Source organism: Anguilla rostrata, chromosome 9 (assembly GCF_018555375.3).
Source record: "Anguilla rostrata isolate EN2019 chromosome 9, ASM1855537v3, whole genome shotgun sequence".
Classification (NCBI taxonomy): domain Eukaryota; kingdom Metazoa; phylum Chordata; class Actinopteri; order Anguilliformes; family Anguillidae; genus Anguilla; species Anguilla rostrata.
The window spans coordinates 35,287,215-35,303,471 of NC_057941.1; the positions used below are offsets into that span (position 1 = coordinate 35,287,215).

A 16,257-nucleotide genomic window follows, 5' to 3' on the forward strand; every position below is an offset into this window, starting at 1 on the left:
TGCTGCCATCTACTGGACCAAACTATGCACTACATCGATCCCTGGCAGGAACAGTATTTCTTGGCAGTTTTACACACAAAAACAGCAAGCATTTTTACTTAACTATTTTAAAAGATTTACATTTGCATTTTAATATGTACTTATTATTTTTACCCATGGTATTTAGAAGAATGAGCCACTCAAGCCCATTGATTCTCTGGATAAATACCCACTTGTGGGCAGATGAATATTCCCAAATTCCTGCTATGTCCGTGTGTGTTTAGGATTTGGAAGTCATTATTTGATTTTAGGCTTTTAGATTTCAATTAATGATTTTGAAATCAGGCTAATTTTTATCCCAAATACACAACTAGTAAATGTAATTCACTCAAACTGTTTTTGTATATTCTTGAGATCCATTGTTTAGTTCTGCACATTTAGTGAAGAGATGTTAAATAGGCAAGCAACTTCATCTTTGAAAACACTTTCCTCTATTTAACTGGGAACCAGTTCCACAGAAATCCCCGTTTAATTCTCTTCTATAGAGATAATCTCTAGCACGTTTAATGTTTCAGAGAGTAAATAAGTTTGGGAAACCTTTAAATTCAGCAGCTGTAACAACATTACATTACATCACAGGCATCTGAGCAGACGCTCTCATCCAGAGCAACTTACGCAACTTTTTAACATGCCATTTACATCGCATCCATTTATACAGCTGAATATACACTGAAGTAATGCAGGTGACGTTTAGATTACAAGACCAGTTCCTTACCCATTATACTACACTACAGACAAGTGCAGTGTAGCAGAATTATATATTATCCTGAGGTGGGGGCATTGATGAACACATTGTAAATTCAATGAACGGGAATAGTTCAGTTGTTAACATGCTCTAGCAAAATCAATACAGCAGAATTAAAAAGATATTGGGGAGCACTGAACTGGCTTCTCCCACAGAATGTATAACTTAACATGCTGTTATTTAGTTTAAAAAATATTTCATGCTGTTTCATAATTTTATTTGTAAATTTAAGATGATATGATGTGAGAAGCGATTAAACAAGAACAGGTGAAAACCTATTATATGGCTGGACCTAACACACGTGATCCGGCCAACCAATGGTGTAACTTCATCACTCACTCAGTCACAGACATTTGTGTCTGTAGGGTTGGCCCTGCTGTTGTGGTCCAGCCAAAAACTGGAACATAAAATTCATATTATAGCCATCATTTATTCATATCTCAACTGACTTTTTTATTTTTAAATGTCATATACAGGCAGTTGCTCTTCGGTGTGATTTTGGCCACTGTATTCAGTTGTGTTACAGATTATTTCTGCATCTATATCTATTATTAACCCCTTAGCGCACATGCCAAATATTGCCAATCCTTGCCCATTTAAGGGATACCCTATTTAAAGTTTTATAACTCCAGATATGAACATCACAGAGACTTGAAAAATGGCTTAAATGAAGCAAGACATTTGTACAATTTACAATACTAACGCAGATTAGTTTATATTCATAATTTTGGAAGAAATAAAGTGCCACAAATTCAATTGTCTAGACAAAAAATCTAAAATGAATTTGCACTTTTTTAGTTTGCAATGAAATACTGAGAGATTGCATATATACAGCAGGTTAAACTATACATGTGCTGGATCGAAAACTTCTTGACCACAAGTGCATAAAATCTAAGGGTGGATATGTAGAACTATTATAGATGTATGAAGCAAAAACTAAGCAATATACCCAGCATCTCCAAATCTATCCAAAATGTCTAAATTATGCATTTCTGTAAATCACAACTCACGTATTTCACTACAAATCAACTGTTTTGACTCAAGAAAATCACTGTTGCATCATTTTCAAGTCGGAATTGCAAGCTTTCAGTCCGTACAGTGGTCTAAAATATCTAGGGGTCCAGAAAAATATCCAAAATCTCTCCAAAATTAAATAAAATGTTTTTTGTCCATTATAAAGCATATAAATGAGCCCCTTATGAAGGTTTAAGATGAAACATTGCTATCAGATTTAAAAAATAATGCAAAAATATTGTCACACAATGCGGTACAGTACCTAAATGTGTAAAAATTAACTCTTGTATGTATTTCTATACTCTGTACTCTCGTATGTTTTCTTGTATGGGGATGGGACGACATGAAAACAATTTTCAACCGTCCACCACGTTTTGACAATGTTCCAACTCTCACATCATCATTGTTGCATGCTTCACAAAAACTATTTCACTACCATCCAACGCTTACATTACAGTGTGAAATATCCACATTATATAACACCACTAACCTATTTAAAGACACTCAATTTCAAAAATAACGTATATGACCGAAATATTTTGAGCAGTAATACTTACATAGCAATGATGAAACCTCATCTATGTTCAGTAGATGGGGACAGAGACAGTATCAATGATACTGTTCTATTCGCTTCAGTTTTGCTCCCGAAAACGATGTCAGCTAGGTCTATCAGCAAACATATGGCTTAGCTATGTCCAGAAGTCCTCAATAATAATAGTATTTTCGAAAAATCGTTGACCACGTTTTGTTAGGTGCAGCTACCACAGAGTGAATGCGTCAGTGAATGCGATACTAAGAATATTTTCGGTTACGCTGACCTATAAAACGCAATTCCAAAAGCAAAATTAGACATGTTATACATCGTTAGAAAGCTTATACTCTCACCTACTAATAAATAAATGATTGTCAATCAAGCCAGACTGTACTAAAAAGGGCGACGACGCCCTAAACAACAGGGGTGGTATTACGCACAGCTAATTTGGAAGGTACCCAGTAGGAGTGTGCAAAGAAATCATTATCTGTATCTGTATCTGTATCTGTTCAACCAACAAAATTATCTGTATCTGTATTAGAAGACAGGAAGTGGGCGTGGTTTATACCGAAAGTCACGTTAAATCAGGCAAATGTTGTATTTTCTAACCTAATATTCATTGGCAATGCAATGCCATATAATTAATTATGAAATATATTTCCACATCCTCATACTGTACTTTTCATCTCTCTCTTCTATTTTTAACTAAACTAAGTTTTATAAACTGTCTGAACCCCAGCACCCCCGCCCTTTAACTGGGGTACATTGAACAATCAGAAACAGAAAAAAATGTTTAAATGTTTTATAAATCGAAAGATTCTGTTTTGCATTGAAAAGAGAAACTATTTACAGTAAAGACATATAGAAACATATCCTTCAGTTGAAGGGAATAATCTTAAATTTCAATGATGCTGCGTTCGCGTTTCTTGATGTGTGAACGTTACTGCAGTTCGCTAGGGAAACGTGAATTACTACAAATTACGTAACATTAATAGCCTACATGAACTTTTTTTTGCCTATTTTATTTATTTATTTATTTATTTTCCCCTACTGAACTAAGTTTGGATAGACTGCAAACCATCTGATGTCCTCATATTTTCCCTTGGTGGCAACTGTTACCATGAATGGATTTCGTGTTCATTATAGCCAAGACCTATGACTGATACATACAGCATGTACATCTTAGGCCTACCTTAAACGGATGAATATTGACTGAAATACAAGGTAAAACGTCGGTTTTTTTCAATATTTCGACTGGGTTTTTTAATGGATGAAATTAACATATACAGCTAAAAACTACAGGTTCTAGGCTTGATTTTGATGTATAGATTGCGATGGTTTGAAAGAAATCCAGCTGCCACATCAGGCTTGTGTCTCGCTAGCTCCCGCACCTCCTCCTCGATGCGAGAGTTTCCCTGAGTGATAGCCGGGAACGGTCAGCTCTCAGCCCGCTGCCTGCTGTGCGCTGACTCGGTGGGGGCGACTACAGAATATAGCGATCACTTTTCAATAATGTGTAGTAAATTAAACGACTAGTTAATGAAATCAAAGTCCTATGTTGCAAACTGAATGGGCATTTTTATCTAGTGGCCATCTACAATGATATGAATCGATTTGAAGAAACATAATAGCTGACGCATAGAACTTAGGCTATTTATTAAACGTTTTGCAGTGCAGTGGCTCAAACTTTGTTGGTGTGTGAACTGGTGCCCCCCCCCCCCCCCCCCCCCCGCCCGTGTAACGTTAGATAGAGGCTATGAGAACTTTTTTTCCCCCCGAATCCGAATAATAACGAGCAACTTCGGGTAGAAGTTTCCATCTGTTTCCATCGCATTATTCGTACTTACCCGAATACAGTATTCGGATTCGGATACATCCCTAGTACCCACGCATCACAAATACGCGTATATTTCCCAAACGGATTGTCTAAGACAATATATGACCACTCAGTCTCAAAAGGGACATCTCTATGCGTAAAACCAATGGTAAGCTTCTATATTTATTCAATAGGCCTATTTAGTCCCAGATACTGACTGTAGCATGACATGGTATCATTTTTGAAAACTTTGTCTCGTTTATTTCGTTATTCAGTGAGCAGCATTTTCACTGCTGTATTGGCATATCTTAGGGCTGTTGTCATAGCAAACTTTACAATGTTGTGATGTGAACGCAGCGTTAGATGTCGTAAGCTAACGTCCATAGATATATAGCCTACGTGTATATATCCAGAGGTGGACATTCCAGTGGTCAGAAAGTAAAAGTCCTGCCATGTATTTCATCCACCCCTGAACTCAGCCAGTTGATTTAGCTCTACCTCCTGGCTGAAGAATGGTGATCATTAGCAAATCCAGCTGACTGGAACAAAATCCTGGGATGAACTTTTACTTTCTGAACCTGGATTGTCCACCTCTGTATATATCTATAAGCTAATGTTGGTCACTCACCAAGGCACCTGCCCAGTTCTCCACTGGTTCTCCTCACACCGCAACTACATTTCTTTCCTCTGACCGTTATTCCTTCTAACCCTGGTCTGCTCCTGGTCTCTTGGACGCCTAGCAGGCTCATAATTATACGGTTGTGGTCCGTCATATGCGTTTGCATAAACATTTACAACCTCTTCAGTGTCAAAACTACCACTGAGATCCATTCTTCTTTATTGTTCAACTTGATCGCCTCTCCTTTTGTTACGTTACTTCCGGTTTGGCGGTTTTTTTAGATGCGAAAGTAAAATTCTCTCACAAAAAAGACTTCAGAAGTCACTGTAGTGTACATGTAAGTATATTTTTATGAAAATCTAGTTCCTACATCATTTTCCTACACATTGATTCACTGGGGTCTCCAACCTGCAATATGCCCTTTAATGGACTTCATAACATAGAGCACGGTCAATCACTCGCGTGAACCAAAATATGGAACGGAAAATAACTCCTCTTACATTCCCCATTCAAACAATTAATTAATTGAACTATCAAGGCACTTTTAGCGGCCTCTATCCCTGAGCTATGGAACTCTATTCATTGAGCGCTGCTGAGTACGGTACTGCAGTGTAATTTCAACCAATTCCCGTTGCCTAAATTGCCCAATTAGTAACGGCTCATTTGCAGTCCTCATCTGTAGGTTAGCGCATTCTAATCACAAAAAAGAAAGAAAAAGTTCGCGTATTTAAATCATTTTGGTAATGAGTAAATGCATTTTTTAAATACACGCACACAATTGCCTTCAACAAAAAGTAGTTTCACACCTCTGCTACACGGTCGTCGACGTCACTCACGAGGGATTAGGAGTCTGTCCAACATACCGACAGATGTCTGCCAAATCTAACTGGCTCCAGTATCCCAGTTTCTTAGACTGGCATGGCTGAAAGCCAAACCGGAGACGCGTGATTTCTAAATGTCCCCTAATGTGTTAGTTCAGAAGCTTGTGCTATACTTCATACGAGGCAGATACGATCTAAAACGGGCAATAAACTACCGGCGGCAGGCAGATATCCAGGATGGCTCTTACGGGACAAGATCACATGTAGTGGCAACAAAGATAATTAAGACAATATATCACTTGGTTGCAGTTGCAGTTGTACCAAATGGCAGAAATGAAAGTCGCTGAAATCATAAACAGAGTCCGTGCAGAGCGATAGGCTGCCGATGGGTTAATGTTGTGCGAAGTACATGATGATGAGACGAATTCAAACGCGTGCCGTTATTGAAAACACGCATGTGCATTGTCTGTGAACAGTGCGTGACACGATGAAGCAAGCAGCCACCGTAACCAATTTAAAATTGAGCACACCGTGGAGCCTTCTCCCATTTTTTATTAGTTGGCTAAGCCGGTACAATACGTTAAACGTCATAAAATTGCAAGTTGAACCTACCAATCAACAACCAGATGACAAAATGAAAGAAAGACAACAATGTTATTAGGGGTGGAAGAACTTGAACCATGGATTCCTTTTTCCCCCGGCGCTTTTGTCCGTCTTTATCGTTCTCTGAGGCGCTGTCACTAAGCTTTCTTTCCGGATGTCTTCTCTCCTTTCCCCCCGCGCTCCCTTCTTATCCCCCTCGTCTTCTGTCCCGCTTTTGAGAAGCGGTCACCTTGTGATGATGTGTGCATACCCCGCCTCTTCCCAGCTGATGCTCGCGCTCTGTCAATTTCGATTCTGAGAGGACGAGTTGAGGAAAAAAAACGGGGGAAAAAGAAAATACAGGGGTTCTGCGGAGTCGCGTAGTTACAACATCCATGGGTGGCTGTGTAGGCAGTCACCATGATTCTTCAGGCAGTTTAAACGAAAATTCGGACGGAACTGGAGGTAGGAAACCCGATGCACGCAGTTATGTCAGATTTTAGGTATTCCCGGAGTATGCTTTTTTCTTTTTTTGGTCCGTACCGTGTGTTGGTTCTATGTGCATTGCCTCTTGTCTGTCTCTGTTCCGGATGGAATTCCCGTAAATTGCAGGCGCCGGGAACATCATCGGCAGCAGCCCGCCGGTGCGATGGTTCCCCCGGGCCTCGTGCTCACTTAAAACACTAATGAAAACATGCATTCCCGAATATGCAGCGACGGTTACCATCGACTCTCTTTGTCTATTGCCGAAGAGCCAGACGTTTTCGTGACTTTGTGTCGCTACGCTGGCTTGCTCCGTTGTGAATGTGGGTCACTGTTTTTGCCTTTTGACGTGGAACGTGGAACTTAAGTGTGCAACCTATCAATGTGCTAACACTCGGAGCTTCGAAAGCTAATTGCTTGCACTGTATCATCCTGTAGACAAATGTGGTTTTCACAAACTTTGCTGGTGTTTGTAATAATGCATTTCCATCTTGTTAGTGTTACACATCTAGCTGTGGCTAAACTGTACGATATATAGCCAGTTGCACCCATTTAGCATGGATGCCACATACATTTAAAACTACCCGGACGATTATCATGTAATTATGTCATAAAAGTTTGATTCTCCTAATGCAAGTTAAATTTGTTACGGACGGGACAAAGTAGCTATACAGTGACGTCTACTGTAAACGGATTGAACGGGCTGAGGGAACACGAAAAGGGTGAAACGGTTAGTGTCTTGCGCTAACTATTTGGAGTTTTCAAGAGATGGTAAAAATGCTGACTTAAGCCAGGTAAAACTTATGATTTCATGAATTGCATGAAGACGTAGCATACACGGTCACTGTCCGTGTTTAGCTGTCCCGCGAAGCTGATTTTTATTTGGAATATCTATTCTTTGCTTTTGCCTGCTGTTTTAACATCTGAAGGTGTGACCAGTTTTCAGGTAGCCTATCTGATGTCGTTGTGTGTATTATTATTTTTTGTGAATGCCAGGGTTGTAATAGTGTCATATGGAGAGGGTTGCTAGGTCACGTGAGGATTTCCAGCACAATGGCCCAACCGATTTATACCCACACAGACGTATCCTATTTGGGGAAGAAAGTGGGCAAAAATTGTGCCTGCTGAAATGATGATAGCAACTGAATGCATTTTATATAAATTAGCAGTACATACCAGCTTCCATTATACATAAGATCCAAGGCATCAAGTTTTTAGACGAGCGTGACTGTTTGGGTGCCATTTTAAATTGGTGACTTTTGCAAGAATGTGCTATCTCGAACCCAACAGCCACCCTGCTGCTAAAGTGCAAAGAGGGGTAAGGAAATCAACTTGGCAGTAGTTTAAGCCTCGGGTTTGAACCTAGACTGTATAACTTTATGGAAAGTGGAACAGCTACTGCTAATCTGTGAGATAAGTGGCAACTGTTCCAGTTTTAATGCATCTCGTGGCCCAGGGGGTTTAAACCTGAGGTTTACATGCTAAACTGAGTTTGTTGTAAATACCTCGGGGGTGCCCAGTCTTATCTGAGTCATTAGATTAATGGAAGATGCTGTAATAATTTGCCTCTTTATTTAGTTATTCATGCAGTTTTGAGAGGATGTTTCTTATCTTCTCGCTGCTGAGGCAGTCATGACTTGCAGCGGTAGCGGTTAGCCTACTTATCCGCTCAGAATGAAGCCCAGTAAGCTACACTGGCTAGTGTAACAAAGTAAGAAACCAGAAAAGCCTCGCTTCCATTGGTACATAATACCCTCGACTGTGGCGGTGATCCTCAGTGAAATGGGAGATGTCCTTCTTCTTCTTCAGCTTCTTCTTCTTCTTTCTGCCCTTGGATGCTGAACGAAGACACAGTGGCGGGCGACTCGTGAATTATTAAGTATTAATCCTGTCAGTCAGTACTATGGACAGGTCTACTGGAAGCTTGCTTCTCTGTGCAGCAGTGTCTTATCGATATCTTTCGCAGGGGTTCCCGTAATCTGTTTACAAGCACGTCCCCATGCTGTATCCCAAAAATAAAAAATTGTGAATATATGCAGTGAGAGAAAGGGAGGGTACTGTGTGTGTGTGTGTGAGAGAGAGAGAAATGAGGTGCTGTGTGTGTGTTGAGGTGTTGTGTGTGTGTGTGTGTGTGTGTGTGAAAGGGAGGGTGCTGTGTGTGTATGTGTGTGAGAAAGGGAGGTTGATGCGTGTGTGTGTGTGTGAAAGGGAGGGTGCTGTGTGTGTGTGTGTGTGTGTGAAAGGGAGGGTGCTCTGTGTCTGTGTGTGAGAGAGAGAGAGAGTGGGTGGTGGGGAAGGGTGGTTTTAAGAGGGGTGCACACATACATTTTCAGCATTAGAGGGGCCCCACCACTGGTTGGTTACTTTTTGCCGAAAACAAGAAAAGAAGCCATTAGTTTTATTAGTGCATTGTAAATAAAATATTAATGATGATGTCAATAACTGACAAAAAGCTATTAATCGTATGTTTAGTCAGGGCCCCTGTAATCATCCTAATCCCCACCCCCACCTACCTAAGAGCCTGTGAGAGATATGTTGTACCCTACTGTAGATATTACCTCGTTTGTTTCAATCAATCAGATATTTTTGCACGCTTCGTTTTTCTATAGTGTTTGTTTCACAGACAGATTTTGGAGTGTAGGAATATGTCAACTCAGTTTATGTTGTAAATTTATTCTGCGTATTATTTTATTAGCCTTTCTTGCCCGGATTTCTGCAGCTGGGAATTCAGCAGAATGCTATTGTCTAATTTGATGTACGAATGTTCTGTGGCCCCTAAGATTGAGCATATGAACATTATGAAAGTTTTTTTTTTTCCCCCCCATAAGCACCATGTGATACTGCAGGTCAAACCCTGCATCCTCATTCACATGCAGTACGCTTTCAGGCTGGGTCATTAACAATCTTAATGAATGATTTCATTCGGCGTTCCTTCATTAATACTTGGGTGATATAATAGATCTTGTTTCCTTAATTAACTAACATTTTCAGTGCTGTTACAAGTAGTCGATTAATCTCACGGTCAGTCCTTTCTGTTTGTGAAATTGTTGTTTCCCCGAACAAAACCGATTTCCTGTTTTCCCATGATAGTGTAGATTAAATCATTTCTCTCACGTGACTTTTGACCTGTGTGACCTCAGTAGAACTGGTATCCATTGCGCCCAGTGTCCCTCGTCCTCTGGCTGTGCCCCTGGGGCCTGGCAGACAGGTGGGGTTGCAGCAGGGCTAAAGTTATGGCCCCAGGCAGAGGCTGGAACATGGACCAGTGTAGGAGCTGGAACAGAAGCCGGTGTAGGAGCTGGAACAAGAACAGGTGTAGGAACTGGAACAGGAACAGGTGTTAGAGCTCAAACTAGAACAGGTGTAGGTGCCGGAACAGGAGTGGATGCTCAAACTAGAACAGGTATAAGTGCTGGAACAGGAAAAGGTGTAGTAGCTGGAACAGGTGTAGGAGCAGGTGCAGGATCTGTAACAGAAACAGGTGTTGGAGCTGGAACAAGAACCGGTGTAGGAGCTGGAACATGGACAGGTGTAGGTGCTGGAACAGGAGCTGGTGTATTTGCTGGAACAGTCGGTACAGAAACATAGACAGGTACAGGAGTAGGGGGCAGTAGAAGAGCCGAGTCAGGGGCAAAAGCAGCAGCATGGGTCTGGTTTCATTTGAAAGAAGACAGGTGTTTTGGGAGGGGGCGACTTGGCCGTGGTGGGATTGAGTTCAATGCCTGCAAAGTAAACCTCTGTGTTTCTTTAGCTTTAGACCTCTTGTGGCTAAATCCCTTGCAGAAATTCCTTGAATAGCTTGGCGCGTAGCATTCTGAATATCTTACGACCCTCATCCAGATTTTTTTCCCATCGGGCCTGTTATTAAATTATTATTTTTTCCTCCAGGGCGCACTTGTAAAAGCATCTGGTGGCGCAGCGGTGAGTCTGAACCCCTGGTCGTCCCCTCTTTGAGTGCAGCCCCCCGGCCGGGTGCATTCGGGTTTAGTTCCAGTTCAGCTCTTCCTCTGAGCAGAGTGTGCCCCTGCCTCCTGACGTATCCTGTTCCCAGCATGCCGTTTTCCCTTCAGATGGGGAACAGAGCCGCGCTGTCGGGGCTGCGTCGGCGTCGGCGTCAGTCCGTTCCGCTGAGCCCTGTCCGTCTGCGGCGCCGGCCTCGGTCTGGATGTCCGTGTCTGTCTGAGCTTGGCGGCAGCGGTTCCACACGCGTATGCGCGGAATGCTGAGTAGGTTTCGTTCTGAATGATCGGGTGGTGCGGAGTACTGGCATGGGTTGGGTGGGCGGGAGATGATGGGGTCTGGGGTTCGGGGGTGGGGGAGGATGATTGGGGGTGGGGTGGGAGTGGTGGGGTGGGGGCGTGGGGGGGTGGGGTTGGGGAGTTGACCTGGGTGAGAAACAATAGGCCCTGCCACGGAGGCCACGGTCGGGACGGCCGTCCCGGGACATCTGCTGCTGCTCTGTGCAGACGGCCCGCTCTCAATTATTTACACGGCTGTGAGCGCGCTCTCCGCTCCCTCCGCATTCTGACTGCGTGAATCACAGGGGCCCGCGCTGCAGTTCAGAGGAGCCTTTAAGGAACGCCGCGAGGGTCTGCGTACTTTTCTTCATCTCATTCCCTTCTCTTCTCTGGCCCCCGTTCCGCCTCCTCCCAAACACCGGAAGCATTGTCTGGGCACTAATGGGGGGGGGGGGGTGGTTATGTGTTTTTATGGCTTGCAAACTGTATATCTGCAGAGTCACCGCGCGATGATGAATTATGCACAATCCATCTCTCCGTCTCTCACGTGACCCTGTTCCGGTTGGCTGAGCGCTAAGGAGATGAAGCGCGTGCAGTTTGTCCTGGATGTTCGGTGTCCTACAGACCTCCCGTACCCTGGGCTCTGGGGCAGGCAAATCGCACGCATACAGCTGCCTTTAAGTTTATGTCGATCCCTTTTGCTGACTTCAGCCATTTTTTCCCCCCAACACTCTAGGTTTGGGGACTTTTACTGCAACACCATCATTGTTCTCATCACAAAGCAGCCAAGTTACTGGCAATCGATTTTTTTATTGACCCAAGTAATGGACAGAAACGTGACATGCTGTATGAGTGCTTGTCAGACCAAAAGCTAGAAAGTGTGTAGGAGACACTGGAAAAACTAGAGAGAACTTTTTATTTTTCCTGACCCCAGAATCACACACCTACTTATCAGTGACTAATGTCCACATAAAGAAACTTCTTTAAAGCGATCTGGCATCTTGGCGCTGTTAAAGTTTTGGCAGCGCCGATGTTATTGTGGGAATAAAGAAAGGAGGTGGAGAAGGAGGCTTTGAGCTTTTTTAAACAGAGGCCTGGGAAGGAGTCTGGTCTCCCCCATGCGTCCACAGCACCTCATCCGTAACCATAACAACAACGATTCGCCTTCTCCTCGTCATCGAATGTTGGACTGCGTTCGCGCTGTCGCACAGCGGTTTGAAGTCACGGTCTTTATCTCTCCCAGGTGACCAGGGCTTTGTGAACATAGACAGGCACAAAAATAGGATTTTTTCTTCTCCCGTTTTGACCAGTAATGCTAATTTTACCCTGGGACCAATCGGTTGATCAGATGGAGGGTTACGACTTTCGACCAATCAGGATAGGGTAACTTCACTGATATACCAATTCAGTGTCATTTAATGCATGTGTATATGACTGATTTTTAAAGCAGCTATTGTGGTTAAAATATCACTCACCTTTTTTCTCTCTCTCTAGCATTGATTATTGGTTGATGCCCTTATAAGGTAATACAGTGAGGTCATCCCACGCCATGCTGATGAACAGCAGTGGTCGACATGCAACAAATGACACTTATTTGGGCAGGTGAGATGTATGGGGTAAACGTCACATGACTAGCAGGTTTTCGGGACTGAGAGACACAGCGTGACCTGACTGTGGGGGGTGTGCAGGCCGCGGATGAGACGTGGTGTGGTTTCCTCCGATCATGTATGTGGATTGGCCAGTGGAATTCCGGCCCACTGTGTTCCTCATTCCTCCTTGGGATGAAGAGGTACTATGAGCAGGCAGATGGGCGGATACGGTGGCATAGTGGTTAGCACTGTCGCCTCACAGCAAGAAGGTCCTGGGTTCGAATCTCGGATTGGGGCCTTTCTGTGCGGAGTTTGCATGTTCTCCCCGTGTTCGCGTGGGTTTAATCCAGGTACTCCTCCCACACTCAAAGACATGCATGTTAGGTTAGGTGCGTTGCCCTTGACCAAGGCACTGCCCTCAGAACTGGAGTTGGTCCCCGGGCGCTGCACTGTGGCTGCCCACTGCTCCTAAGTAACTAGGATGGGTCAAATGCAGAGGACAAATTACCCCACGGGGTTCAATAAAGTATATCTTATCTTATCTTATGGTGGAGATGGTTTCCCATGAGAGGGTGGAGGTAGTTTTCCAGGAGAGGATGGAGACAGTCTGGGAAACTGTTTCCTGGGAGAGGGTAGATGTGGTTTCCCAGGAGACGGTTACCTGGGAGACGGTGGAGACGGCTACCTGGGAGAGGGGGGAGGCGGTTTCCCGGGAGGCAGTAGAGACAATTTCCTGACAGTGCCAGACATGAATCCTGGCCCAGGCCCATCCTCCCTGGGCCCCCCATCCCAGCAGGGCCCTGCTATTGGCTTATCCCAGCCTGCTACAGTCTCCATACACCTGACTCAGTGGGTTCCAGTCTGACAGATTCTCTCTCTCTCTCTCTCTGCCTCTCTCTCTCTCTCTCTCTCTCTCTCTCTCTCTCTCTCTCTATCTGCCCCTCTCTCTGCCTCTCTTACCTTCTGCACTCTCATTCCCTACCTCTACTTGTTTTTCTCTCACCACTTTTTCTCTGTCACTCTCTCTCCCTTTTCTGCTCTCTCCCTCCCTACCTCCAGGTGTTTCTTTTTCCTTCTTTTTCACTCTGTTTATTTTTGTCTCAGATATAGGGTTGTCCTATCCCCGTGTGATTTATGTGTTTCATCTCTTATGCAACTTTGTGGGTTTGGCTGGTGGTGAATCTAAGGAGAAATGGCATTTGAGAAACAAAAGAGAACTTGCATTTGGGTTAACCAAACATGACAACGTTATTTTGGTGACAAAGCACAGTTGTATTGACTGAAGACTAATATAAGTCTGTGCACTTCCTTAACACAACCTGCATCCCCATTGGTTGTCGCCTTCAATTTTCTTTGTCTGAAAAAGCTACACAGAGCACCTGGAAGAAATAGTGACTCTCAGTCTCCATTAGTCTCATTGTTAGTGATCTTTTGTGTGTACCAGTGTGTTTTCAGGCCAGTTTGATTCGGGTTTAATGTATTTAGTTACGCACAGGGTCCAAAGTGTGCTTGTGTATGGAATGTGGCTGTGGAATGGCTCTCAGATGGTTCTTATCTGGGAGCCTAATAAGGTCCATGCCACAGTGGATTCCCCTTATGGCCTGGAAGTGTGTGGTTTTTTGGGTGGAACCGAAGCAGAAGTGCAGTCTGTCTCGATACTCCGGTGTACTGCGAAGACGGCTACTCGCACACTCTCTCACATGGACAGACACGCGAGTCGATCCTCAGACGAGGGCACGTGTGCGCACACTGGTTTCCACAGTCTCACACGTACAGGTGTGCGCACACTGGTGTCCACGGTCTCACACGTACAGGTGTGCGCACACTGGTGTCTCACACGTACAGGTGTGCGCACACTGTTACAGTCTCACAGTCGTTGCCACAGCCACGTACAGTGTGCGCACACTGGTCCGTCTCACGTACAGTGTGCGCACGGTTCCACAGTCTCACACGTACAGGTGTGCGCACACTGGTGTCCACAGTCTCACACGTACAGGTGGCACTGTTCACATCACTCGTTGCGCACACTGGTGTCCACAGTCTCACACGTACAGGTGTGCGCACACTGGTGTCCACAGTCTCACACGTACAGGTGGGCCTGGTGTCACGTCCACACGTCAGGTGTGCCACATGTTCTCACACGTACAGGTGTGCGCACACGTGTCCACAGTCTCACACGTACAGGTGTGCGCACACTGGTGTCCACAGTCTCACACGTACAGGTGTGCGCACTGGTGTCCACAGTCTCACACGTACAGGTGTGCGCACACTGGTGTCCACAGTCTCACACGTACAGGTGTGCGCACACTGGTGTCCACAGTTCACACGTACAGGTGTGCGCACACTGGTTCCACAGTCTCACACGTACAGGTGTGCGCACACTGGTTCCACAGTCTCACAGTACAGGTGTGCGCACCTGGTGTCTCACCGTACAGGTGTGCGCACACTGTTCCACAGTCTCACACGTACAGGTGTGCGCACACTGGTTCCACAGTCTCACACGTACAGGTGTGCGCACACTGGTGTCCACAGTCTCACACTGGTGTGCCACACTGGTGTCCACAGTCTCACACGTACAGGTGTGCGCACACTGGTTTCCACAGTCTCACACGTACAGGTGTGCGCACACTGGTGTCCACAGTCTCACACGTACAGGTGTGCGCACACTGGTGTCCACAGTCTCACACGTACAGGTGTGCGCACACTAGTGTCTCACACGTACAGGTGTGCGCACACTGGTGTCCACACAGTCTCACACTCGTTACAAGGTGTGCGCACACTGGTGTCCACAGTCTCACACGTACAGGTGTGCGCACACTGGTGTCCACAGTCTCACACGTACAGGTGTGCGCACGCTGGTGTCCACAGTCTCACACGTACAGGTGTGCGCACACTGGTGTCCACAGTCTCACACGTACAGGTGTGCGCACACTGGTGTCCACAGTCTCACACGTACAGGTGTGCGCACACTGGTGTCCACAGTCTCACACGTACAGGTGTGCGCACACTGGTGTTCACCGTACAGGTTGCCACACTGGTCTCACACGTACAGGTGTGCGCACACTGGTTTCCACAGTCTCACACGTACAGGTGTGCGCACACTGGTGTCCACAGTCTCACACGTACAGGTGTGCGCACACTGGTGTCCACAGTCTCACACGTACAGGTGTGCGCACACTGGTGTCCACAGTCTCACACGTACAGGTGTGCGCACACTGGTTTCCACAGTCTCACACGTACAGGTGTGCGCACACTGGTGTCCACAGTCTCACACGTACAGGTGTGCGCACACTGGTGTCTCACACGTACAGGTGTGCGCACACTGGTGTCCACAGTCTCACACGTACAGGTGTGCGCACACTGGTGTCCACAGTCTCACACGTACAGGTGTGCGCACACTGGTTTCCACAGTCTCAAACGTACAGGTGTGCGCACACTGGTGTCCACAGTCTCACACGTACAGGTGTGCGCACGCTGGTGTCCACAGTCTCACACGTACAGGTGTGCGCACACTGGTGTCCACAGTCTCACACGTACAGGTGTGCGCAGCTGGTGTCCACACCGTACAGGTGTGCGCACACTGTGTCCACAGTCTCACACGTACAGGTGTGCGCACACTGGTTCCACAGTCTCACATGTACAGGTGTGCGCACACTGGTTGCCATCCACCTGTACAGGCTGTGCTCATGGGTCCAGTCTCAACCATACAGGTGACACTGGTTCAGTCTACCGTAGTGTGCGCCACTGGTGTAAGTCTTGCACACACACAGGTGTGTGTG

At 45.3% G+C, this 16,257-nt stretch overlaps 1 protein-coding gene and 1 long non-coding RNA gene across 8 annotated transcripts in view; one reads left to right on the forward strand and one right to left on the reverse strand.

The window, feature by feature from the left end:
- Positions 1-6,120: 6,120 nt before the first annotated feature.
- LOC135263676 (uncharacterized) lies at positions 6,121-7,203 on the reverse strand. The gene is made up of 2 exons (XR_010332506.1): positions 6,712-7,203; positions 6,121-6,483 (listed from the first exon to the last, which is right to left on the reverse strand). It is a non-coding gene; the product is annotated as an uncharacterized LOC135263676 (long non-coding RNA).
- LOC135263674 (ubiquitin domain-containing protein 2) overlaps positions 6,482-16,257 on the forward strand; it is a 31,240-nt gene continuing 21,464 nt past the window's right edge. For all 7 annotated transcript variants that reach the window (XM_064351971.1, XM_064351974.1, XM_064351972.1 and 4 more), the window contains exon 1: positions 6,482-6,633. In XM_064351971.1, coding sequence (XP_064208041.1) covers positions 6,564-6,633 — 70 coding nt within the window. In that variant the 5' untranslated portion in view covers positions 6,482-6,563. The remainder of the gene's footprint in view (positions 6,634-16,257) is intronic.